The sequence below is a fragment of the Lutjanus erythropterus genome, chromosome 15, assembly GCF_056507025.1.
Source record: "Lutjanus erythropterus isolate fLutEry1 chromosome 15, fLutEry1.hap2, whole genome shotgun sequence".
NCBI classification, from domain to species: domain Eukaryota; kingdom Metazoa; phylum Chordata; class Actinopteri; order Lutjaniformes; family Lutjanidae; genus Lutjanus; species Lutjanus erythropterus.
In genome coordinates, this window is record NC_139331.1 from 8,544,812 (window position 1) to 8,571,947 (window position 27,136).

At 40.0% G+C, this 27,136-nt stretch overlaps 3 protein-coding genes and 1 pseudogene across 3 annotated transcripts; all 4 read right to left on the reverse strand.

Annotated features, from left to right (window-relative positions):
• Positions 1 to 1,520: 1,520 nt before the first annotated feature.
• LOC146314021 (trace amine-associated receptor 1-like) lies at positions 1,521 to 2,850 on the reverse strand. Its single transcript, XM_084737632.1, has one exon. The coding sequence runs from the start codon at positions 2,848 to 2,850 to the stop codon at positions 1,870 to 1,872; it is 981 nt and encodes a 326-aa protein (XP_084593758.1). The 3' UTR covers positions 1,521 to 1,869.
• Positions 2,851 to 12,009: 9,159 nt separating this feature from the next.
• On the reverse strand, positions 12,010 to 12,990 carry LOC146314022 (trace amine-associated receptor 1-like). Its single transcript, XM_084737623.1, has one exon. The coding sequence runs from the start codon at positions 12,988 to 12,990 to the stop codon at positions 12,010 to 12,012; it is 981 nt and encodes a 326-aa protein (XP_084593749.1).
• A 1,650-nt stretch (positions 12,991 to 14,640) lies between these two features.
• LOC146314023 (trace amine-associated receptor 4-like) lies at positions 14,641 to 19,884 on the reverse strand (annotated as a pseudogene).
• A 1,870-nt stretch (positions 19,885 to 21,754) lies between these two features.
• Positions 21,755 to 22,894, reverse strand: LOC146314024 (trace amine-associated receptor 1-like). The gene is made up of 2 exons (XM_084737558.1): positions 22,878 to 22,894; positions 21,755 to 22,762 (listed from the first exon to the last, which is right to left on the reverse strand). The coding sequence occupies exons 1-2, from the start codon at positions 22,892 to 22,894 to the stop codon at positions 21,778 to 21,780; spliced, it is 1,002 nt and encodes a 333-aa protein (XP_084593684.1). The 3' UTR covers positions 21,755 to 21,777.
• Positions 22,895 to 27,136: the final 4,242 nt, after the last annotated feature.

Below are 27,136 nucleotides of genomic sequence, written 5' to 3' on the forward strand. Positions count from 1 at the left end.
TATGGGCTGTGGCAATAATTTTGAAAAATAATAGCTCGCAGCAACATATTGAAATAAAAAAGAACTATTAACTAGTTAATTTTTGTGAACTGTGAATTTAGTTCAAAATTTTGAATTATGAACTGAAATAGTTCATTTTAAAATTTGTGAACTGAACCTTAAAATCAGTTCTAAAAGAAATGAGAAGCCAGTGCAGGTCAGCTAAAACAGAAGTAATGTGCATGCTTTTTTCATCTTTGTTAAAAGTCTGGCAGCAGAGTTTTGGACTTAATACAGCAGTCAGTAACATACTCCAATTATAACAGTTTTAAAGTAATGTGACTTGAATATTTCCTGTTACTTTTGGATTACGTCAATATAAAATATGGTGAAACTGGTTTGCCTAATATATAATTTTTTGGGGTTGCAAATGACAATCATCATCAGTTCATCTGTCCATAAAATGTCAGAAAGTGATGAAAAATGTTGATCAAAGCTCAAAATGACATCTTCAAACAAACCCAGTTTACTGTCAGGCAGGAGTAAAGAAACCAGAAAATATTCACATTTAAGAAGCTGAAATCAGGGAATTTTGACAGCATTTTAATAGAAGACTCAAAACAATTAATCTATTAATTCTGTCACAATCCTGTCAGCTAAACATTTTTTCCATTAATTAATGAAGTTATTTACTCAAAATGATGAATTGATGACCAAAATATGCATATGCGAATTAATTTCATAGTCAATTAATGATAAATTTATTGTTGCAACTCTAAGTGCTTGATGTTCATTGTTAGGTTTATTAGTTTGTCCAGCTGTTCTTTTCTTTGTTGTGTGAAATTGATTGATTGATTGATTGACTGACTGATTAGTGGCACCTGAACTCTAATAATACAACAGTAGTGTACACAACAAACCTTTACAAAAAAAAAGTTATGGTATTGTATTTATTTCATCTATACACAGCATTGTGAGTTTTTCACATAGGAGCACCCTTTTTCATTTTTTCTCACTGTTGCTCAAGTGTTGCTGTTGTTGTCTGAATGTACAAGATAATGACAGTGTTCAATATTGAAGTGTATTTCAAAATGTTTATCTCTCAAACTTTATTAGCATTTCAGAACAACATAAAATAATAAAAATCCCTGTTATTTATGCAATGTTAACAGAATTGATATATGATACATTCATGTAATAGCCACCTATACACTGTACAGAGGGTATACACGTTGATATAATGAGATTGAATATGACCAAAATAACATGTTTTGCAAAATATTACGGTATATTATAATATTTATGACCTTCTCCAGTACATAAAATTGACCAACACTGTCAAAATCCAAATAGTAAACATTTTATTCATATGTATTTTTAATCTGCATAGCAGTTTCACCTTTTATTTTTAGTCACTGTTGTTTATGTGTTACAGTGAGATCTTGTAAAATGACATTAAACCAATCTTGCTGATTTTTTTTTCTTTTGTTTTGTTTTTTGTATAACATTATTGGCTAAATAAAAATATACACAATGCATAGGCAGTATTAAGTAAACAAATGCATGCAGAACCTTTACACGCCTTTAGGGCTGAACAGTATGGGGGGAAAAAACAGACAGTGTTTGCGACATGAGGGCCAATTTTAGTGGGTGTTATAATTTTCACATTTCATCTTAATAGAAATTACAATGTCATTTTTGCTGGAAACAAGCATATTCCTTACTTCTGGAGAATATTATTTGTTCAGACATCTCTGTCAAATCACAGTGCTTCATTTATACCTGTATGTTGTGATATGTTTGAACTTGGCCATACTGTGAGTTTGATGATATTTTGATTAATTGTCCAGCCCTATCTGCATGTTAAAATTTCAACACTACATTAAATAATCAAAACAGTCTTGAGTTAGTAAAATCACCTTGGAATATTTTTCCAGAAATTATCATTTTAAAAGCTGACCGGAACCAGCTGTAAAAGAAAGCATATATAAAGGGATTCAGCATTGAGTTTGACAATGTAATCCAGTGAAGTGTTTCACCTACAGGAAGTGGTGGGATTTTATTAAATATAGGATAAACACCAACAAGAAGAAAGTTAGGAATCATGCACAAGAGAAAAACTCCCATAACTATAGCCAGAGTTTTGGTGGCCTTTTTCTCCATCTTACTGACTGTTGCTCCAGACTTTGTGCTCTGGATGCTCTTCACCTGTTTCTGAGCAACAAGAAAAATCTTCAGGTAGATACAGAGCATTATGATCGCTGGGAGGTAAAAGGAGAAAAGAGGGCCCATAATGATTGCTACTACAAAATCAACTGAGCACTTTTGTCCACATCCTTGGCTGAATCCTGCACTTATGCCAATTCCGATTAGAACAGAAATACTCCAGCACACCAGGATCATGATCACAGTAACACGAGCACTTACTTTAGTTCTGTATGTCAAGGGCTGACACACTGCATAATATCTGTCTATGGAAATACAACATAAGTTCAGAATAGAAGATGTGCACAGTGCTACATCAATGCCATCTCGTAATTTACAAGATAAATCATTACGAAACAGGCACAATGTTAAAGAGAATACCATGCTGAAAGGAAAGACTAAAACCCCTACAAGCAGGTCGGCCACAGCCAGAGACAGGATGAGGTAGTTTGTAGGGATGTGCAGCTGTTTGAAATAAATGATGGAGATTATTACAAGAAGATTTCCAAATACTGTTGCAACAGATAATAAGCCAAGGAAAATATATGCAAAAACACATATTATGGAAGGGTTACTTGTAAATATGAAGGTTCTATTATCTAATTCATAGCAGGGATGTATGTCATTGATAATGTAAGTCACATTGACTGTCTGTTTGGGTTCCATGATTCTCAATATTATTGCAAAAATTAAGAGCACTTAATACATTAATTCACCATATATAAATACAACAGCAGTCTTCTAAAGAAATAACAACCTTTAACAGCCTAAAGCTTTTTTCCTTACCTAGTAAGACCTCAGTTCAGTCCATGCAAGGACAGTATTGTATGTCCTTACTCACTGTTCTCAGATATATTGGTATTGTATCATTGAGGGAGTGACATCAAGGTTAAGTTATTGAAACGAGACCTGTTCAAGATACATACCCTGGGTACATTGGCCCCAGAAGGCCTCAATGAGGACTTTGATATCCAACCATTTCTGTGGGTACGTATTGTACACATATTGCCATATTGTCCCCCTATAATGATGATGTTAAATATTGTTCCCTGGTATATTTGATTTCTATATTTGATTATTTATGCACTGTAAAATCTAATAAGTGGGTGTACTCAAAAAATTATGCAAACTCATTGCCTCAAAAAAACGAAGTAAAATAAAGATCAAATTTGAAAGTAAAAATAACTTCTGTATTTTGAGTGCATAATAGTTAGACTAACTTGTCGGATTCAGGAGGCGCCAGCCAATGCTACGCCCCCCAAAACTAATTTTAATGAAGTCGACCAAGCACGTAAAAAAATGCACGCCTGCTGCAGCCACGCCCCCCAAAAACTTGTTGTGACAAGGTCATCTGAGCAAAGGCTGGGCGCAAGTCAGATGCCAGCTGGACACAGAAGGCACTAGCCAAGCCGTGACCATCGCGGCGAGGTCGAACGAGCACGTAAAAAACTGCACGCCACAGCCACACCCCCCAAAAACTTGTTGCAACGAAGGCCGGGCACCCATCAGATACTAGCCGGACTCAGGAGGCACCAGCTGCTGCCACGCCTCCCTAAAACTCGTTGCAAGAAGGTCGACCTAGCACGTAAAAAATTACACACCCGCCACAGCCACGCCCCCAAAGACTCATCACAGCAAAGTTGACTGAGCAAAGGCCAGGCGCCCGTGAGATGGCAGTCGGACTCAGGAGGCACCAGCCGATGCCATGACCGTCGTGCCAGCCAGACTCAGGAGGCGCTGTCCCATGCTGCGAATGTCATGGTGAGGTTGACCGAGCACATAAAAAAACTGCACGCCACGCTACAGCCACGCACCCAAAAAGCTTGTCACAGTGAATGCTGGGTGCACGTCAGACGGCAGTCGGACTCAGGAGGCACCGGCCGATGCTGCGACCATCGCAACAAGCACTGGGTGCCCATCAGATGCCAGGCAGACATAGGAGGCACCAGCTGAGGTGTGACCATCGCTGCAAGGTTGACCAAGCATGTAAAAAACTGCATGACATGCTACAACCACACCCCTCAAAAACTTGTTGAGGTGAGGTCGGGCACCCATTAGATGCCATGCAGCCACAGGAGGCGCTGGCCGAGCCACGACGGTCGCGGCAAGGTCGACCGAGCACGTAAAAAACTGCGCGCTCATCACAGTCATGCCCCAGCGCCAGCCAATACCATGACCATCGCAATGAGGACTGGCCGCCCATCAGATGTCAGCCGGAGTCAGGAGGAGCTGTCCAATGCCGCAAACATCGCAGCGAGGTTGACCGAGCACGTAAAAAACTGCATGCCATGTCCACGCCCCCCAAAAACTTGTTGCAGCAAAGGTGGGGCACACATCAGATGCCAGTCAGACTCAGGAGTTGCTGGCCGAACCATGACCGCTATGAAAAGGTCGACTGAGCACGTAAAAAAACCTGCGCCCACCACAGCTTCGCCCCCCCAAAAACTCATTGCGACGAGGTCGACTGAGCGTGTAAAAAACTGCATGCCACACCAGAGCCATGCCCCCCAAAAAATCGTTGTGGCTGTGACTGTGGCAGCAAAGGCTGGGCGCCCGTCAGACCCCAGTCGGGGTCCCCAGGGAGCTGGGGGGAAAAGAGTGGTACAACGTGGAGCCTTGGCATCATCTGGAGTCTTGCTTTCTTGTGGGGACTTGTCTTGTTGGTTAGACGAGTTCCCCAGAAAGGAGACTCTTGGGACTCTGAAGGGGCCTTTGTTCAAAAAAATTTGTTCAAGGCTCACCGCAAGGAGGATGCCTAGTCAGGGGGTCAATGCTCTCTCCATAGGAAAACAATAGGACAGACTGGAAAACCCGGGAAGAAAGCTAGCCAACTCAGGGACATGTACTGACTGAGGGCTAGCAGGCCAGTGGTTAGCCAAGTTGGGTCAGCACAATGGTGCAGTAATAACTTCTATAAGAATAATAACTTTTATTTATGTAGCTTGTAGTCCCTTCTAGGGTTTGGGTACAGTGGCTAGAGCTCCTCTTTCCCTAAATTAGCTCAGGAGCACATCCGTGGTTCCAGGGTGGTTACCAGTTTAGCTGGTTGCTTGTCTCGGGCCAGTGGGCTGCTAGTGCATAAATACCCGCTGTTACGCCTCATGAATACTAGGGGGGAGCTATGTAGGTATATTCCTGGTTAGGCAGTCAGATAGTGGGGGACTTTCTCCGGTTAAAGGCTGCATCTGCCTGCTGTTCACACTGGTGGGTCTAACACATTGCATTCTCGTTTTCCTGTGTGGTTGCAAATATTTGTAAATCATGGCTGATGCAGTAAAAGCATTTGTTGAAGCTCCGGCTGGAGAGTTTCTGGATGAGTGTACAAAGGATCAGCTGGTTAAAACTGTTGAGTATTATAAGGTTGATGTCAGTGGTAAAAGAGTTAAGGAGACTGTGATGGTGAATTTAAAGGGCACGGCTGCGGCTGTGTCTTGGTCCGTGAGCATGGGGGGCTTGACTCCGCCGTCAGGAGCTGGTTTGTCCTTTAAGCAGCAAAAGGAGTTGCTCTTGTTGTGGATGAAATTAGAGACTGAGAGGGAGGTTGCAGTAGAGAAGACGAGCCAGGAGACAGAGCAGGCAAAGCTGGAGTTGCAGAGACAGAAGTTACTGCCGATTAGTGAGGGTGAAGTTGCTGCCGATGTCCTCCTTAATGATGTTCCTTCTGTTCCAAGCGTCGTCTCAGGAAGGGCAGATGATTTGAGTGATTTGCGGCTTGTTCCCAGATTTAATGAGAGAGATCCTTAAACTTTTTTCTCCATGTTTGAACGTTTGCTTGAAGTGTGAGAGTGGCTTGATTCCACCCGCACATTCATGTTGCAATGTGTGTTGACAGGCAGGGTTCAGGAGGTTTTTTCTGCTTTGAGTAACAGTGGTGGCTTGAATTATGCTGTGATAAAATCTGCTGTCCTCAAGGCATATGAGCTGCTGCCTGAAGCTTATTGCCAGCGTTTTAGAAGTTGGAAAAGAGGCGACAAGTCGCATTTGGAGTTTGGTCGTGAGTTGTCCACTCAGTTTGATCGTAGGTTGACTCATACGGTTCTCTGCATAACCTAATGATTCTGGAGCAGTTTAAAAATTGGGGGGCGCCCCTATAGCTCAGTCGGTAGGGCGTGCGCACCATGTATTGAGGCTGTTAGTCCTCTGCAGCGGCCACTGGTTCGAATCCCGCCTGCGGCTCATTTGCTGCATGTCATCCCCTGTCTCTTCACCCCCCTTTCCTGTCATACCTTCAGCTGTCACTGTCAATAAAGGCAAAAATGCCAAAAAAATAACCTTAAAAAAAAAAATAAAAAAATTGGGTCCCAGAGTGTATCGCAACTTATATCAATGAGCAAAAGGTAAAAACCGCAGCAGAATCCACAGCATTGGCCGATGACTATGCGCTGACTCATGGGGAAGATGGTTGTAATCCTGGCACGCAGGGTGGCGGCGGTTGCTGAGAAAATCCTTCTGTCAGTGCATGGTCTGGTTGTCCTGTAAAAAATGTTGGGTTAGAGCAAAAATATGAGCGTGGTGCAGAAGAGAGACTGTTATGCATACAAATTGAGGTCTAAATAAAGTGGAGCTAATGGTAACCCCAAACCTGCCATCTTTGTTGTGCCAGTTTCTGAGCAGGTGTCGCAGTCCTCAGGTGGTGAGCTAAAAACACAGGTGTGTAGTCCAGGGCTGCAGTCCTATTTGCCTTTCATCACTGAAGGTTCTGTGTCTTTGATAGGGAGTAATGATAAAATCCACACAAAAATACTGCATGACACTGGTGCTTTTGACTCATTCATTTTAGCATTAGCCTTGCCATTTTCAGAGGACTCATGGGTTCTTACATCCCAGTGCTTGGAATGGGGTTAAATGTTCTGCATGTACCTCTGCATAAAGTGATGCTGCCCTGTGATCTGTTTCAGAGGTGAGATGGTGGTTGGCATGTGTCTGGGTCTGCCCATGGATGGTGTTACCATGATCTTCGGTAATGGTATAGCGGGGAGTCGGGTGTGGGCTGATGTTGCACCTCCTGCCGTTGTTGTGTCAGTGCCCCTGGTTAGCAGTGAGCCTGACAGGAATGAAAAAGAGTTTCCTGTAGTGTTCAGGGCATGCATTGTGACGCGTGCAATGAAGCAAATAGTTAAAGGAGACAAATTCCACTGAAATGCATGACGTAATATGTCCTGATGTTCCATGGTCTGTCTCTCACAGTGAGCTGGTGGACGAGCAGCGTTCTGATGGTTTGTTGAAGGGTCTGTTGGAGATGGCTTGTTCGTCTGGTGAGGTGAAAAACCATGCTCATTGTTATTCAGAATGATGTGTTGATGAGAAAGTGGGTGCCTCAGGGGTAGCAATTTGTTGGTGAGCCTGTTTACCAAGTTGTTGTGCCTTCCAGGTTTTGTAGTGTGGTGTTGCGGATTTCCAATGATAAGTCTGGCCACCTAGGTGTCAGGAAGACATATGATCGCATTTTGAGGTATTTCCCTGCCGCAGCTTAAAAGGGACGTTTCTGCTTACATCAAGTCGTGCCATATGTGTCAGCTCACCAGCAAACCAAATCAGAGCTTAAAGCCTGCACCATTGTCCCCTGTGCCAGCTGTAAGTTAGCCCTTTGAACATCTGATTATAGATTGTGTCATCCTGTTGTCTCCATCCAAGTCAGATGCGAGTTACCTCTTTACTGTAATGTGCCAGAGTGCAAGATAGCCAGCTGCATTTCCTTTGTGTGCAATTACAACCAGGTCTGTGGTCTGTGCATTGTCGCAGTTCATTTCAATCTTTGGTGTTCCGAGAGTCATTCAGTCTGATCGGGGATCAAATTTCACATCCCATTTTTCCCCACAGGCATTGAAGCAGGTGCGCGTTAAACACAACTAGGCATCCACGTACCATGCACAGAGTCAAGGTGTTCTGGAGCGGTTTCATCAAACGCTTACATCCATGTTGCATGCCTAATGCACCTAATTGAATAGGGACTAGGATGAGGGTTTACCATGGTTGCTGTTGGCTGCCAGGGAGGGAGTCCAGGAGAGTACAGGGTTCAGCCCTAATGACCTTGTTTAATAGGCCTACAGTCGCCAACATCTATATCATGCTCAACCAGATGAGTGCGAGTAGATGTATCACCAAATAGACATCGCATGGATATCGCTTAATTAAGCTCGCCAATTGGCTGCACCTTGAACCATCCAAGTGACTCAACAGGCAATCAAGATTCTGCAGAGACTCCAAGTTTTTAGTACAGCTTCATCTGGTCCTGACACCCCCCCCCCCCTTGCCCTGCCACAGCATGAGGGGATACGTACACTGACAAGCAAGCTGGGTGGACATCAGCTACCTTGCTCTGTGCAAGCTGATACCGAAAACCATTTACATACTCAATGAGGTTTTGTGGTGGTTGTGACTCCACCCAATTATCCCACAACAGCGCCAAGGGACCACGCACGGTATGACCAAAAACAATCGTGTTCATCCAGAGAAATGAAAATATTTTGATGCTGAGGTTAAGTATATGTTAGATAATGGTATCGTTGAGCCGTCCTGTTCCAGTTGGGCGTCACCATGTTTGCTTGTCCCCAAGTCCAACACCACACCCAGATTTTGTTCATATTTTCGCAAGGTAAATAATATGACAAAAGCAGACTTGTTTCCACTTCCTTGAATGGAGGATTGTATTGATGAGGTCAGGTCAGATAAATTTGTGAGTAAGTTTGACCTGTTGAAAGGTTATTGGCAAGTCCTGTTGTCAGCAAGGGCGCGTGAGAGAGCTGCGTTCACTACTCTGGTTGTATTCATACCCATGATGCCCTTTGGTTTGAGGAAATGTGCCAGCGACCTTTTAGTGCCTGATGAATTTGGTTGTTGGGGGTCTGGAAGATTGCTCAGTGTATTTAGATGATGTGGTCATTTTTTCAGATGACTGGGATAGCCATCTTGATCGAATTCAGCAGCTGTTTGACTGCTTGGCTCACACACACTTGACTGTTAATCTTGCCCAATATGAGTTTGCAAAGACCACAGTCACATATTTGGGTCGTGTGGTGGGGCAAGGCAGAGTGTGTCCAGTGCGGGCTAAAGTGCAGGCTATTGATGAGTATGCCCCACCTCCAACTAAAAAGGTGCTCATACAGTTTTTGGGACTAGTAGGGTATTACAGATGCTTTTGTAGAAATCTTTCGAATATCGTTGCTCCTCTAACGGACTTGTTGGAGGGTAAAGCTAAGTATGTGTGTTCCCCAGAATGTCAGAAGTAATTTGAGAGTGTTAAAGCATGGATAAGTAATGCACCTGTTTTGGCTGCGCCACAGTGGGATAAAGCATTTAAGCTTGAGGTAGATGCCAGTCATGTTGGCACAGGCAGTGTTGTTGCAGTCTGATGATTTAGGAGTGAATAAGCCGGTGTGTTTCTTTTCAAAGAAGTTCAATAAACATCAGTTGAATTACTCAGTTATTGAAAAAGAAACCCTAGCGTCGATTCTAGCTTTGCAGCATTTCAGTGTGTATGTTAGCTCTGGGCCTGTGGTGGTCTTTACTGATCATAATCCATTGACCTTCTTCAGTTCATTGCAGAGTCCTAACCAAAGGCTCGTTCGTTGGGCTCTGTTCCTCCAGTCTTTTGGCCTGGACATTCGCCACATCAAGGGGCAGGACAATGTAGTGGCGGACGCCCTGTCCTGTGTTTCTTGTCAGTAGTGTTTGTAGTTGTGTTTATATGCTCTCTGATGTGTCCCATCCTCCTAGGTTTCACTCCTTCTTCTTAAAGGCTTCAACGATCCAGTTGCTGGGGATGGAGTGGGAACTGAGGGGGCTGTGGGAGACATAAGCAGTGAGGTGTTTTGGGGGGGGGGGGGTTGCATTATTTTATGAGTTTAAGATTTGGTTACGTTGTTGTTGTTTATATATATTATAGTTATTATAGTTATTATGTTTATTTAAATAGGTAGCTATGATTAAAGCTGTAGTTATGAAGAACTAGTAGTAATAGATGAGGACTGGTTTGTGCCAGGGTTCCCTCTGGGACCCTGACTTTATTGGATGGGGGTGTGACAGACCCAGGGCCTTGGTCCTTCGATGGTACTGTGTGTGTGCTCTGTGTCTTGGAGGAACACATGGCCAGTGTTCCCAGGCTACTTAACCCCGCCTGCCCAGTCACCAGGTGTTCGGGTTCGCGGTCACAGTTGCAGTCGTCGTGGATGTGGTTGCTGCTGCCGTTGCTGCTATGCTCCTTTCGGTCCCGTCCTCAAGCCATGCTGCCTTTTCTTTTTGTGTTCCTGTTTTTTGCTTTTTGCTGACAACATGCACCTCACATTACTCAACCCATCCATGCACCCTCACACACCACTGACTGATACTGACTTTCACACCTCATCAACATATGTATTGTTTAATGTATTTAATAAACTTTTGTTAATTTTTGGAGCTGCCCTGTCTACATCTCCCTCATTTGTTGCAGCCTACAAGCCAGTGCTTTACAGTGTGGCATGAAAAACAACAACATAGGAAAAAAACACAAGACAAAAATACATAAAATCAGAATGAAAAAAAATAAAAGCAGCAGTATAGCGTTAAAAACACATGAAACAGAATTTAAAAAATAGGCAAATGAAGATAGAAATGTATGACATTAACTAAAAGCTTGTCTGAACAAGTAGGTTTTCAGTTGAGTTTTAAAAGTGCCAACAAAGCTCGCATGTCTGAGATAACTGGGTAGAGTGTTACATTGTCTTGGAGCATAGTAGCTAAAAGCAGTTTCCCTCCTCCCTTGTTTTGTTGGCTACTTTAGGAACAATTCAAATACCAGCAACGGCAGATCGGAGTGCTCTTGTTGGTTGATATGGGTTTAAAAGGTCAGAAAGAGCTTTGTATGTGAGTAAACAAACCTTAAAATCAGTTCTAAAAGAAATGAGGAGCCAGTGCGGGACATCTATAACAGAAGTAATGTGCTGTTTTCCAGTCAGTTTCCAGTCAGTTTCTTTGGTAGGCCAGTAAACAGTACACTGCAGTAGTGTGCAATTGATTGATTGATTGATTCAGTCATTCAATGATTGATTTATAGACAAAAAAATGGAAAATTTCAACCTAGTGAACTATTTATTCACTAGAGGCCTAGGTAACGAATTGGTAGCTGCATGTGTGCTCTATGCATGTTAGTATATTATTCTGTATTTTAAAATTGTAATCCAACTAATAATCACCAATTGTACTAAATGCATCTGTAATCTGTTTATGCCTTTTTATGACTAATAAAATATTACCTTTATTATGTACAGACTATGTGGTCATTGTTACCCTAAAGTTTTCTGCCTAAATATATTGATATGATGTTTTTCTTGATGCATACTGTACATGCAGTATGCATCAAGACACAGAGGTAAACAATACCCGTGGTCTTGTTGGTGTGACTCCCTGTCATTAAAAGTTAAAAAAAAAGAAAAAGAAGAAAAAAAAAAACACCAGAAGAACACATAGAAAATGTATTAAACACATAATATCCACCTTCAATATAAAGTTAACAAAATGAGGTAAAAATTTAAAGTTACATGAGCTGTTAAGAGAGACAGCCACACAACTGGCACTTGATCTCTAATAATATAAAAGAGTTATGGTATTGTATTTATTTCATCTATACACAGCATTGTGAGTTTTCCACAAAGGAGTACCTTTCTTAATTTTAGTCACTGATGTTCAAGTGTTCTTGGAAGATCTTGCAAGACTGCATTAAAACAGTGTTCCTGTTCTTCTCTTAATATAAATACACAACACATACACATGTTCAATATTGAAGTATATTTCAGAATGGAAATGTTTATCTCTCAAACTTTATCAGCATTTCAGAACAACATAAAATAATCAAAACAATTGCGAGTTAGTAAAATCACCTTGGAATATTTTTCCAGAAATGATCATTCTGAAAGCTGATCGGAACCAGCTGTAAAAGAAAGCATATATAAAGGGATTCAGCATTGAGTTTGACAGTGTAAGCCAGTTAAGTGTTTCAATCATAGGAAGTGGTGGGGTTTCATGAGCTAAAGGCTGAAAGACAAGATAAAGAAAGTGAGGAATCATGCACAAGAGAAAAACTCCCATAACTATAGCCAGAGTTTTGGTGGCCTTTTTCTCCATCTTACTGACTGTTGCTCCAGACTTTGTGCTCTGGATGCTCTTCACCTGTTTCTGAGCAACAAGAAAAATCTTCAGGTAGATACAGAGCATTATGATCGCTGGGAGGTAAAAGGAGAAAACAGGGCCCATAGTGTTTGCTATTACAACATCAACTGAGCACATTTCTTCACATCCATGACTGAATCCTGCAAGTATGATGGCAATTCCGATTAGAACAGAAATACTCCAGCACACCAGGATCATGATCACAGTAATGCGAATGCTTACTTTAGTTCTGTATGTCAAGGGCTGACACACTGCATAATATCTGTCTATGGAAATACAACATAAGTTCAGAATAGAAGATGTGCACAGTGCTACATCAAAGCCATCTCGTATTTTACAAGATAAATCCTCACAAAACATGCACAATGTTAAAGAGAATACCATGCTGAAAGGAAAGACTAAAACCCCTACAAGCAGGTCGGCCACAGCCAGAGACAGGATGAGGTAGTTTGTAGGGATGTGCAGCTGTTTGAAATAAATGATGGAGATTATTACAAGAAGGTTTCCACATATTGTAGCAACAGATAATAAGCTGAGGAAAAGATATACTAGTACACATATTATGGAAGGGTTACTTGTAAATATGTAAGTTGTATTATCTGATTCATAGCAGGGATGTACACTGATAGTGTAAGTCCTGTCGACTCCCAGTTTGGGTTCCATGATTCTCAATATCAACTACAACAACAGCAGTCTTCTAAAGAAATAAAAGCCTTTTCATTAAGCTTTTTTCCTTACCTAGTAAGACCTCAATCCAGTCCATGCAAGGACAGTGTTGTATGTCCTTACTCACTGTGCCATGGTGATGAATCTTTGGTCTTGGCACAGTACATCAATCTGTATCCCATTACCTAAATCAAGACAAACTTTGGTAATCCAATCAGATGTGAGCACCTACATCTTGTTTGCATAAGATGCAAAGACACAAAGTGAGTAATATTACATCAGCTGTGTGTGCCAGTCAGCCCCAGTTTGGAGAAAAAAAAAAAAGACAAAGGAAAAAAAACAGAGAAGTCAAAGTACAGAAGGTCAGAATTGTACTTTTGCAGATGGGTTGAGCAGAAAAATGTATTGAAACTACTTAAAGTGGTCTACTTAAAAAAACAAAAAAACAATATACATTGTATGTATGTCACATTTAGAATATTTTCATAACTTTACCATCAGATAGCCCCTTACTTTGGCACTATATTTTCTCAATGATTGTACTTCAATATTCCTTCATAAGAGCACCTGCCCATGCAGTGCATTGCGGATCAGCTGTTTTTGGTTAGCGTCAAAGCAGTTTAACTTTTGCAAGTAAAGGTTTGGTGTAGTTTTTAATAGAAAAAAATACTACTGCACAAAGAGTGTTGTCTATATTCAGTGCAAGTAGCCACAACGGTCAATTCCCACCAAACATTTCAGACGCTTCGCAGAAGTGGCTCGGTGCTGTGCTCCATGGAGAATATGCACCAAGGATATTTTTGATGGATGTGTCACATGGGTATGCATGTTTACATAATTTTTCTTAATTTTGGCAAATATAAGCAAAAGTTTAAACATCATATAGCTGGTTTTGTGCATTTTGAGGGTGTTTATGGACCTGATTGTGTTTTGAGCTGATTATGGTACAGGATTGGATTTACTTGACCTTACCAGTGTAACAGCAGTGCTTGTGTTGAATTGTTGAGTTTTAAAATGTAGCCATTATTTTACTGTGTACTTGGTTGTTTGTGATGCTGATTGTACCTCCAGCTGTGAGTATATTCAAAAATGGCTGGCATCAATGGCAACAGAGGGATCCAAGTTTATATTATGTTTAATAACAGATTATTGTACAAGTTTGTACAATAAACAAGTACAAGTACATTTTTACATAGTAGTCCTACAGTTTTATAGTTCACTGTAGATGGATACCACTTAAAACTCTGACAGCCCACCAGCAGTCTGGTGATTTGCTGTAAGGCTAACCAGGGATTTCCACCAAATGCGGCTTTCTGATGTTATGTGTGCACAGCGGTTTTGTTCCGTCATACATGCGACTGCAGTTTCCACCAGCAGCATTTCAGAAGCGTTTCAGCAGCAGAGCATTTTGCCCGTCTGATTATGTTTACTTGCACTGTTTTTGTTGATTAAGTCCTCTTTCCTTGGTCTTTGGGATTCTAACATGCATAAACAGGTCGTGTGGTTAAATAGTTTCTTTTCTGTCTGTCTTTATGATTGTGAGTCTGCACGGGATCTTTTATATTGAAAATTAACTGGATTTTTCCTGCCTTTTCCATGCCTGACTTCCTTTGCGTTCGACCTGGCATAAAAGGCATAAAAGCAATGTCAAACACCTCTACTACCTGGATGCCAGGTAACAGGTTTATCAGACATGTCCAGACATGTTTCAGTGACCAGCGTCTGTGGACAGAGAAAGGATGGTATTTTTTTGCCCTTCATGTGCATTTTGTGGAGCTTGATTGAGTTTAAGTGAACTGCTGGGCTGATTTGGACTGTGAGAGTTTCTGATGCATGTTCTTAACTGGTCGTTAGGTAGGGGGAGGCAGTGTCATTCGTGTGTCTGTTCGTGGGGCCTACATAGTGTTGAGGTACCATGGATGTAGCACGCCACCAAACCGTGTTTCAAGTCCATCCAAAAAAACTGTGTGAAAAACAGTTTAGCGGTCTAACTCCACAATTCATTACTACGTTTTTCCTCAAAGTCTGTAAATCGAGATCCAGACCCAGAAGTTACAGTAGCAGGGAGAAAGTCATCAGTAGTACACAAGTTTAAATATCTAGGCATAGTATTAGATTCACAGCTCACATTCAAGACACAGGTTAAAAAAGTTGTGAACAGACTCAAATTCAATTTGTCAAATTTCAGACACATTAGGAGCAACCTAACGACAGAGGCCTCAGAGTTCTTTCGCACATGAACTACTGTCTGACCAGCTGGACTCAGACAGGCAGAAAACCAGTTGAAAGGCTTTACAAACAGGCTTTGAAAACATTAGATAAAAAGTCAAATTCATATCATCATTGCAAAATTTGATGAAATATAATTTTTTAAATTGGGAAAATATGATCAAATTTGCCAGTCTTCATGGTCTGGCACCCCCTCTGCTGAGTGAATTTGCTAAACAAATTCAAAAGTCATCTACCAGATCTACCTCCAGGGGGGATTGTAAAATACCATACAGAAAGAGTGCCTTTGGGCAGTCAGCCTTTTCTTATCGAGCAGTGCATGCCTGGACCACTGTACCCATAGAACTCAGGAACATCACGTCTCTACATTCATTTTCCAAATCAATAAAACAGTGATCAAACATGTTATCATGATCTGAATTAGTGCTTACGTCCTCTTTTTTTCATAATATATGTTAGGGCTGATGTGCTCTTGTATGGTACGTTCAACTTAATATGTTTTGGTTTTATGGTTGTGTCACTGTCTTGCTGATTGTGCTTGTGTGCAGTTGTCTTTCCTTATGAGATTTAATTTGTGCTTTTGTGTTTCTTTTTGGCTGTATGTTTTGGTCTGTGTTGTGTTTTATGTTGTACTTTTGTATAGTCTGTTTTTAATGTTTTGTGCTTATGTGTCTTGTTATGTGCTTTGTCTATGGTTATGTACTTGCTCTGAGCTTATATGCTTTCTATATTTGTTTATGTGCCCCTCTATGGACATGCCATCAATCCGCTTTTATCCGTGTTTATGTGTATTTGTGCTTTTGTATGTTATTTTAATGTCTTTTCTTATACATATATACATATACCATCAACCTGCCAGGGACTGTAGATGAAAATGATCTCTGGCACATTTATTTGACTTAAGTGATCATGTTAATTAATGTGCACTGTCCCTTCTTAAATAAAATAAAACATAAAAAAATAAAACATATTTTGTAACGTGTAATGTGTTCACATAGCCTTTAAAATTCAGATGTGCTTTCACATCTGCAAAATTAAAAATGAAATAAATATTAAATATTCATGATGAAGTATAACCTGAGAGTGACTGTTGTGAAACTGTAATGATATCTTATAAAGATAAAAACCTGAAGAATTATAAAGGTTTTCTCTCTTTCTCTCTCTCTCTCTGTGTGTGTGTGTGTGTGTGTGTGTGTGTGTGTGTGTGTGTGTGTGTGTGTGTGTGTGTGTGTGTGTGTGTGTGTCAACTATTGCCAGGTGCTGTGAGCATCTAAAGGCAGGGGAGAAGAGTGTGGCCTAGTTTGAGGAGGAGATGAATCGAGGTACAGATAGTAATAAAGAGTTATGTTATGAGAAACCCAGAGAGACTGGACACCATAAGCTTTTGGAATAAGAGACAAATAAAGATATTGTATCTGAGTATTGAATCACTCTTTATGGCACCCTAAGTAGACAAAATAGTTTTGCCATGACTCTTGATGCTCCATCTTGTAGAGGGGCTCTTATTATTCCAGTTTATCATGTGCTTATATGTTATGTCCAAATGAAACTGTACTAAATAATGCACAACCAATGTGCAAAGAAATGTATGATCAGTATGTACATAAAGCTCATTTTTCTCCCTCTCTAAATTGACACACATAAGGTTTTCAAATTAAAGTATTTTGTGATTGTAGCTTATTCATTTCCACTGCATTATAATATAAGCATTCAAAAAATATGTTATAATTTGGGTTCAGTGAATGGTCATTTATTATACTACAGCAGAGGTGAGATGTAAAATCAGTGATGACAAACACTAATAATTCAGAATGTACAAACTGGAAAACATGTCTCCAGGTTTAAAAATCTGCTTGTACTGTTTTGTACGTTTGAATCATTGTGAAATGAGTTGAGCCGAGTGTCGACTCGTCTCGCTGTTGTTAAGACACACATATTGCAGCATGGACAAAGTAAATGCCATGATCATCATGGGCCATAAAAGCTGACATTCTCTCTGCTTAGCCTTGGATTCACAGCATCTTCATAAGTGTCAAAGCAGAGACAGAAGGAGAACACAATAAACTGCTTATATTGTAGTGGATCCTAAATTGACATACGCATTATTCTATCTGAAGACATTAAACAGGGATAGACAGAGAGAAAAGTAATCCACCATTTTTTTTTACTTTAGCTATTTTAGTGTAATGAAACCTTAAAGTTAACTTTCTTGACTGTAATCTTCATAATGTTGTGAACAATGTTCAACATGCAGCATATTTAGATGTTACTGTAGACTTTGTAGATATCCACAGTTGCTTGATTATTTACGATGATGAAACTTATGTGTATTTCTTAATTACTTTTACATCTACAGCCAAAACAAATGATGAAACTACTGTTCAGAGAAAGAGAATTTTAACATCAGTTAAGCTTTGTTGACAAAGACAGAAATTTAGAGCTCAGATTCATTATTCAGTATCCAAAACTGAATACATACAGTAAAGAATTAGGAAAAAAATACATATATGGAACCTGCATTTATTTATAACATTAACATTGAGATTATAGCATTACATTCTTATAAGTGTCAATTTTGATATGACATGCTATAGAAAGAAATGCAAATTGTAAGTGCCAAATTAGTGGTGATTACCAACATTTCAGGACTTCAAGTTAGAAATCAACAGAGCTTAAAATAAGTTAAATTACCTTGAAATATTTTCCCAGTAATGATCATTCTGAAAGCTGATCGAAACCAGCTGTAAAAGAAACCATAGACAAATGGATTGAGCATCAAATTTGACCATCCAAACCACTTAAATGATGCAATCACAGGAAACGTTATCTTGCAATTACTCAAAGGGTTAAAGGTCAGGCAAAGAAAGAAAGGAGTCCAACAGATCAGAAAAACTCCCATCACAATAGCCAGAGTTTTAGTCGCCTTTCTCTCCATCTTACTTTCAGACTTTGTGCTCTGACAGGTTGTGTTCTGGATGCTGCGTGCCTGTCTCTGTGCCACAATCAAAATCTTTAGGTAGATGGCACACATTATGATAGCTGGGAGGTAAAAGCTAAAACCTATCATTACAATTGCTAAACTTACATTTAGATATAAGACACACCTGTTAGATTGTCCTTGATTCAGACCAAAACTTGTTATGCTTATAGCATTTAGAGCAGAAACAGTCCAGCTCAAAAATATCATGATTGCAGTAACACAGACATTTATTTTAGTTATGTACTTTAGAGGCTGACACACAGCATAATATCTGTCAACGGAAATAAATCACAAATTCCAAGTAGAAGATGTGCACAGAAAGATATCAAAGCAGGTTCGTACCTTACAGAGTAATTTATGAAGATACCAACAAGGGCTTACGGCCAGGATCAAACTAAAAGGCAAAACTACAACCCCAACAAGCAGGTCAGCTACTCTGAGAGAGAGGATGAGGAAGTTTGTAGGAGTGTGGAGCTGTTTGAAGTAAATGATGGAGGTTATTACAAGAAGGTTTGATGAAAAGTGTTGTGTTGTGATTGTGGAGACGTGTGTGTGCCTCAGCCAAGCGGGTGACTTTTTTTTTTGTTTGTTTGGTCTGTTTAGATTTATTAGGCATTAGAATCATAAAATAGTTTATTTTTCTTTAATATTAGTTTATCTTTAAAGACACACACGTGTGCACGGCTGTTTAACATTAATGAAAAGTGTTCTGTGATTGTGGAGACGTGTGTGCATCTTGACCTAGCACAAGACACACACAAATACTTTTAACTTCAATATTTACATTTTATTGCTGATAGAAAATATGTTCAAATAACACTTAACTAATCCACACTCCCGTGTGAGGAAGAGTATGACCATAAATTAAGGTGTCTTGTGATTGCGAAGATGTGTGTGTGTTTCCACCAAGCTCGCCGGGTGCTATCTTGTGCTGAAAGACCACAGACTTTGCGCTTCAACCAGTTTTTGGCTGGTCTAAAGCGCAAGCGTTTTTTACCCCAATGCGCTGAGCACAAGATAGCAAACGCGCCGACCACGCCTTCGTTTTGCCTTCATGTTTAGACCTCCCGCCCACAGCAGCACAGACCCAGTGCAAGTGCATTTGCTATCTTACACACATGGCAAAAATGGCACTTGCGCTGGCGTAAGATAGCAAAACCATTTGCACTGGCGGCGCAATGGTTTTGCTGGGTGTAAGATAGGGCCCATGATGTTCTCCAGGAGTGTGGCTCCAGAGCCAGTGTCATAGAAGCCTGGAGATGTATTAGGTTTTTATGCCTCTGTATTTGTGAGAATTAAACACCTTTGACTGTGTCTACAGTACAGTAGACAGATAGTACAAGACAGTGATGTTATGAGAAACCCAGAGAGACTGGAGACCAGGTGAAGAATAGTCTGTGTTTTGACCTTGTTGATAAAAGTACAGCTGTTTGTAACAAAAAGTGATTTCCAGATATTCAAGTATAAACTGCAGTGTAACCAATTTCTCTTCAGTCTCATGCGCATCTTCCCCAAATATACATGGAGACTGTAGTGTGCCAGCAGTAAATAATCCTTTGGCATAAGAGACTTAAGGCCCCGACACATGATCAGTGGTAAAAACGCTTTGCGCTGGCTGCCCCATTGTTCTCCTATGGAGAGAGCGGTGTCACCCAACCAAGCAGCACCGCTACCCTTGGCATGGCGCACTGCTCTGATCTGCCACTGACCGCTGAAAGTTCAAATTATTTTAACTTTGACCTCGTTTGTCACTGACCTTTCAAAGCACAACCAATGAGATAACAGCTGAATGTGACGACGCACGCAGAAGAGACCACAGTTCTGTCGAAGTGACACAAGCAGAGCAGACAGTGACTGATGGACGAGTCTTCAGGGGAACCCCAGAACCACTGAAGATCTCGCAGGAGTGATAATTTTAACATCACAATGAAGAGACGACATAGAAAAACCTGCAAGAACTTCACAAGTCAAGGGTTCCCTTCCAGACACAACCTAATAAAACTGTTTCAGGGTTCCCCAAACTCTGTAACACAACATCAAAAACAAACTACGGTCCCGCCAGTAAATGCCTGGCGAAAAGTGAACAGTCGGTTGGGTTATAAGATTTCTGAATCATATAGTTTATGACCTTAGCTACATCCAGAGGTGAAGTTAGCTCAGCCGTTTGTATACCTGGCAGACAGGATGTAACGGTTGTAGCGCTGTGCTTCACCTCTCTGCGCCCTACCTCGCGGTGAGTCCGGAACAAATTTCTTATCACGTGAAGGCCCCTTAAGGAAGATGTTGTGTCTGAGTATTCAATTATTCTTCATCTCAGCCTAATTAGATGCAACTGGATTTTCCTCTGCCATGACTCTTGATGAACCATCTGTATTTCAGTTGTACTTACATGTCAAATTAATCTGGAAGAGTTTGGGGTTAATCAAGTTTCCACATACTGACTGCTAAAAAACACACAAATAAATAATTCTGGGGTCAGTATATGCATGAAGCTTGATTTGCTACAGGAATTCCCAGAGGGAAGGCAACTCAGACACAAAACATTTTGAGATTAAAGTGGTTACAGGTGGCAGCTTTCAGTCTCAGAGAATTTAGATAGATTTTGCATTATAAAGTAAGCATGCAGGAAATATGTTGTAATATGAGTGCATTGATTGGCCATTGATTATTATACAGCGACTGAAAACTGATAATGGAGAATTCACAAAATGGAAACATGTATACTTGCTTGCACCGTTATATGAATTTGAATCACTGTGACATTCACAGTGTTCGTCGGTTCACTCACACCTCAGTATAATGCAGTGTGGACAACTTAAATGACCATGGTCATCATGATCCCTAAATGTGAACTTTTTCTCTGCTTGGTCTTGGATTCACATCATTTTCATAAGTGTTACAGGAGTGACAGAATGAGAACTTATGGACTTGTGCAAAAAAGTGCCTCTGTTGTAAAGGATAACAGAGGATAATAATTTATCTGAACAGACAGAGAAAAAGGTTATTCACACTCTTTTACTGTAGCTATTTTTGTGCACCCAGAAGTTATACTTCTTCAGTGTAATATTCATAATGTTTTGGACAAAATACAACTTGTTGCTAAAATAATACATTTTGATGTTTCTATACATGAACATCTTTGGAGCTACTCTGCTTTATTTAATATAATTTAGAATGATGAAACGTTCATCTATTTCTGATTTCTATTTACATCTAAAACTCAAACAAGGCACTGAAGGCAATGACTGAATACATGTGAAAGAGAAAATATTAATAAATAATACCACTAATTATATTCAGATATGTACTCCTGTATTCTCTGTGCAGCATCTATAACTGAATATATGCAAGAAATGAGGCAACAATGAGATACCATGTGTGGATCCTGCTTTTATTTTACATTAATTATCAAAGCAAACAACTAATGTGGAGGTTATGCATTGCTATCTCTGCATTAAGTTGTACACACAGACAGTTATTCATAGGACAGTGACAATTTTCTGTCTATATATATAACATGCATTTAAAAAGACATGAACATTATGTGTCAAACTATTGATGATTTTCCTCACATTTCAACCTTGAACCTGATGAGTGAAAAGCTTGGAATTACTAAAATTACCTTGAAATATTTTCCCAGTAATGATCATTCTGAAAGCTGATCGAAACCAGCTGTAAAAGAAACCATAAACAAATGGACTGAGCATCGAATTTGACCATCCAAGCCACTTAAATGATGCAATCAGTGAGGATGGTATTTTGTAATTACTCAAAGGGTTAAAGGTCATACAAAGAAAGAAAGGAGACCAACAGATCAGAAAAACTCCCATCACAATAGCCAGAGTTTTGGTGGCCTTTTTCTCCATCTTACTTTCAGACTTTGTCCTCTGACAGGTTGTGTTCTGGATGCTGCGTGCCTGTTTCTGTGCCACAATCAAAATCTTTAGGTAGATGACACACATTATGATAGCTGGGAGGTAAAAACAAAAACCTATTATTACATTTGCCAGACGTATGTTTTGAAATAAGACACATCTTCTGTTAGATTGTCCTCGATTCACTCCCAAACTTGTGATACTAATTGCAATCAGAGCAGAAACAGTCCAGCTCACAAGTATCATGATCACAACAACATGGACATTTATTTTAGTTCTGTACCTCAGAGGCTGACACACAGCATAATATCTGTCAACAGAAATAAAGCACAGATTCCAGATAGAACATGTGCCCAGAAAGCTATCGAAGCAGGTTCGTATCTTACAGAGTAATTTCTGAAGATACCAACAAGAGCTCACAGCCAGTATCACACTAAAAGGCAAAACTACAACCCCAACAAGCAGGTCAGCTACAGCGAGAGAGAGGATGAGGAAGTTTGTAGGAGTGTGGAGCTGTTTGAAGTAAATGATGGAGGTTATAACAAGAAGGTTTCCACACATCATGAGAATTGATGAAGAGCCAACAAAAATATACAATAAATATGTGGTGGTGGTGACTGATCTCATGCCAGGTACATTTGCTGATTCATTACAGAAATGTTTGTCCTCAAAAACATCATCAGACCTGTTGACAAAGAATTTAGGTTTCATGCATAAATGACTGTTAATAGTGAAGTAACATTTGAAATAACAAGCCTTAAATCAAGAAAACTAATAGTATCTAGTTTTCAGCAGAGTACCTGTTTGGTTTGTGCATCTCTTCTGATGGGAGTCTTGGTCTCTGTGTCACTGAGCAGTTAGATTTGAATTATTGTTTTTAGCTCATTAGCATATCACTGTCAGGGGAGGGGCATTTAATGTTGGCGACTATGACGAGTAATCATACAACTCCTCATGCATGCTTGTTTAATCTCCCATATCTCTATATATATGTTTAATGTTCGTTTGACTCAATACAAACAAATTGTTATCATATAATTATATTACATTATTATAAATTATCTATGAGCATATAGCTGTAAAATTTCACACAGTAGTTGTTATAAAATTACATAAGGATCCACTTCATCTCGGACCATGAATCAACTTGAAAAATGGTAAAAGTTAATTAGTGAACTCTGGTTTGGGAACAGGGTCACACCTCAACCACACCTTTAATCACCTGACAAGCCTACTGATACCTGGCCAACCCATCCAGCCCTGTTTGTCTCAGAACTCTGGACAGATCCTCTCAGACAGACAGTGCTTCACTCATAGCTTTAAAGCATTCTTTGACTCGTGTTATTGGATCACAATAAACACACAGGCAAAAACACTATACCTGCTCCAGCTATCACGCTAACTCATCTGATAAAGCGTGACAGCTATTTTTCCATTCCATGCACACCTTCCAGGTCTGTTTAGATTTATTAGGCATTAGAATCATAAAATAGTTTCTTTCACCTTAATAGTTTGTCTTTAAAGACACACATGTACACACAGCTGTTTAACATTAATGAAAGGTGTTCTGTGATTGCCACGCGCACGCTTTTAACTTCAATATTTACACTTTATTGTTGATAGAAAATATGTTCAAAAAGAAGGTGTTTTTGTGATTGTGAAGATGTGTGTGTGTCTCGGTCAAACGTGCTGGTGCTCTCTTGTGACCACAGACTTTGCACTTCAGCCAGATTTTAGCTGAATTATTGAATATGTACAAGTTAGTGTTGCATGGTATACAAAACTTTCAGTGTTATTTTTAAATTAAGAACACTTTGGAATTAGAATTTCTCAAAGGTCTGTACTGATTATGGGTCAGTATTGGTGTATTTGCACTTGAAGGAAAGGAGCTAATGTTTTTTGTCAGGGAGCGTGTGACCCCCACAGAATGTAGTCACATTGTTGGCTGTGTATTTTGTTTTCTATTTTGATGTAAATCTGACTCTATCTGGGGATAATTCTGCTTGTAGATTTTGGAGTGAATTAGGGCTGCAACTCAGGGACCGCCTTTCCTTAAGGACTGGTCATTGCTCATCATTATGCCAAGAGCGACCTGTCTAACAACAACAAGCGCCTCTGCTGCATCCTTTCTCCTGTTTAACAGGTTAGTTTGGTGCATAAGCCCACTGAATGTCACAAGCATGAATTGTTATGATGCTAGGTAAATGTTCTGAATGCATAGCCTAGCTTTTATGTGCTTTTGAAGGACTTTATATGAGTAAACTCAGTGGTGTAGCCCACCGTAGTGTTAGCGGCTAGCATGTAACCTATGCAGTAACGGTCTGGTATGCATTGCTATATACAGGGGCTCCCGCTCGCACCTTAGACATCTTTAAATGAGCTCCCATCAGTTGTTATTTTAATGTGTTTCATTGTGTTGTATTTTATAACCTGTTTAAGATGTTTAGACATGGTTGTTAGTTAGTCTTTCAGGTAATCCTCAGTGTATTTTCAGAGCGTAATTCTCCTTCACACTAACACTAGTCAGAATGCCCTTAAAGGGCAATTGCCAATAAATTGCAGTAGGATGAATTTTTGTATTCTTAAGGAAAACATGACTAAATTTATGAAAATCGAGACCGACGTATGTTTTGGAGTGTATATGTGCATCTGTTTTTGTGGATATATATGAGTTATTTTACAGTAAATTTACAGTATCTGTCTGCCAATTGTGCAGCAGTATGATTGTTTATGTGTTGTGATTTAACAGGACATCAATGTCTGTCTGCTCATCCTGCAACATTAACATAGTAGTTAACAATTACTAGGTTAGGTTTCAGTGGATACTATGGAGGGACATGGTTCGCTTCAGCTTGGCCTCCAGAGTTCAGTTCTCTCGACTCAGAGTGCTGCTCTCTTCATCTGCGCTACGCAATTTATACCCCACTGTCATGGCTGCCATTCTTTGGGGACACGAATGGTCAAAAAATCCATAGTCATCCACTCTGATAACAAAGAAATTGTAGAAATCATAAACAAAGGGTGATCTCACTCTACTGTCAACATGAAGTTCATGCAAACACTCACACTAATCTCAGCTCAACAACAGCTCATTCTCGAAGCAGCCCATGTTCCCAGTAACCACAACAGCATCTCTAGGCCTTATCTTCCCCTCATCTAAAGCTGAAGTTGAAAGCGTGAGGCGCAATGGATTTAATTTATTCAAGGTGTGTCCAGATCCACCTTTGCCATCTTGTGCCAGGGGCACAAGTGGTATTTTTCCCTGCACCTTCAGCGCAAAGCGGGATACACCTATCGGTTGTGCCCTCATTAATTCACAGGCAAGTTTAGGCCAAATGTGCAATAAACTAATCAGAAAGTCAGCTCTCATCACCTTATATGTAACTATGTAACTGATATGTAACTGGTTTTGTTTTACACTGAAGCACCTTGAAATTGTGTTCAATTTTGTAATTATTATCATCATATGATTATGCAGCTCTGCTTGCTGAGGAGCGGGGGATAGAGATAGTGCGGTAGAGAGGGGAGGCAAACGGATCCAATTTAGCCGCAAAGACGCCCAGCTCCACTGGCCCACCTGAGCCAGGTGGAGGAGCAGTTACACATCTGCTCCTCCCATCCTCGCTCCTGTGTCTCGCTACAAAACAATCAGAGAGTTTCTGAAGTTGGAAGTGTGTAAAATTACACACAGATATATCCAACCAACTCTGACAGAGGCACACATACCTTTTTCTTTCTGGGTTGGGCTGGACTTGTGCGGTCAAACATTTTATATGTTATAGATCATAATTGATTACTCCTTGATTTTCTGGATCACAATAAACACACAGGCACAAACACTACACCTGCTCCAGCTGTCATGCTGACTCATCTGATAAAGACTGACAGCCATGATCCTGTTCCATGCACACCTTCCAGGTCTGTTTAGATTTATTAGGCATTAGAATCATAAAATAGTTTCTTTTTCCTTAATAGTTTATCTTTTAAACACGTGCACACAGCTGTTTAACATTAATGAAAGGTGTTCTGTGATTGTGGAGACGTGTGTGCGCATCTCAACCTAGCACAAGACACGCGCACGCTTTTAACTTCAATATTTACACTTTATTGTTGACAGAAAATATGTTCAAATGACACTTTACTAATCTACATTCCCATGTGAGGAAGAGAATGACCATAAATGAAGGTGTTTTTGTGATTGCGAAGATGTGTGTGTGTCTCGGTCAAACGTGCTGGTGCTCTCTTGTGACCACAGACGTTGCACTTCAGCCAGATTTTAGCTGAATTATTGAATATGTACGAAGTATGTATATGTATGAATATATATGAAGTTACTGTTGCATGGTATACAAAACTCAGTGTTATTTTTAAATTAAGAACTTTCTCAGAGGTCTGTACTGATTATGTGTCAGTATTGGTGTGTTTGCACTTGAAGGAAAGTGAATTTCTGTCTGACACATCACCAAGGGTGTGTTCTGAGTTCAGTACAGCCTCTGACTGAGCAGCACACTCAGCAGACTCTGGTTGTTTCTTTTCTTCTCCTCTAGTCTCTTGTCTTTTCAACTTTCAGTCTCACAGAAATTTGCATTGTATTATAAAGTAAGCGTGCAAAAAGTATGTTGTCATATTGGTGCATTGATTGGTCGTTGATCATTATGCAGCACCTGAAAAGTGATAACAAAGACTTCACAAAATGGAAACGTGTACACAGTCTTGAAATAAAATTTAAAAAACCCTGCTTGTACTGTTTTTTCAGTTTGAATCACTGTGAAACTGTCTCACAAGCAAACAAATGTCCACTCATGACTCAGGATAGTACTGTGTGGACAACATACATGGCCATGTTCATCATGAGGCCTTATAGTGAACTTTTTCTCTGCTTGGTCTTGGATTCACAGCATTTTCATAAGTGTTATAGCAGTGACAGAATGACAACTTATGAACTTGGACAAAAAAAGTGACTCTATTGTGAAAGATGCTAAAGTGTGTATCCATGAATTTATCTGAACAGATAGAGACAAAGGTTATTCACACTCTTTTGCTATTTTTGTGCACCTAA

Bases quoted from the DNA above. Each gene is read 5' to 3' on its own strand.
- LOC146314021 (XM_084737632.1), bottom strand. From the start codon at position 2,850: ATGGAACCCAAACAGACAGTCAATGTGACTTACATTATCAATGACATA.
- LOC146314022 (XM_084737623.1), bottom strand. From the start codon at position 12,990: ATGGAACCCAAACTGGGAGTCGACAGGACTTACACTATCAGTGTACAT.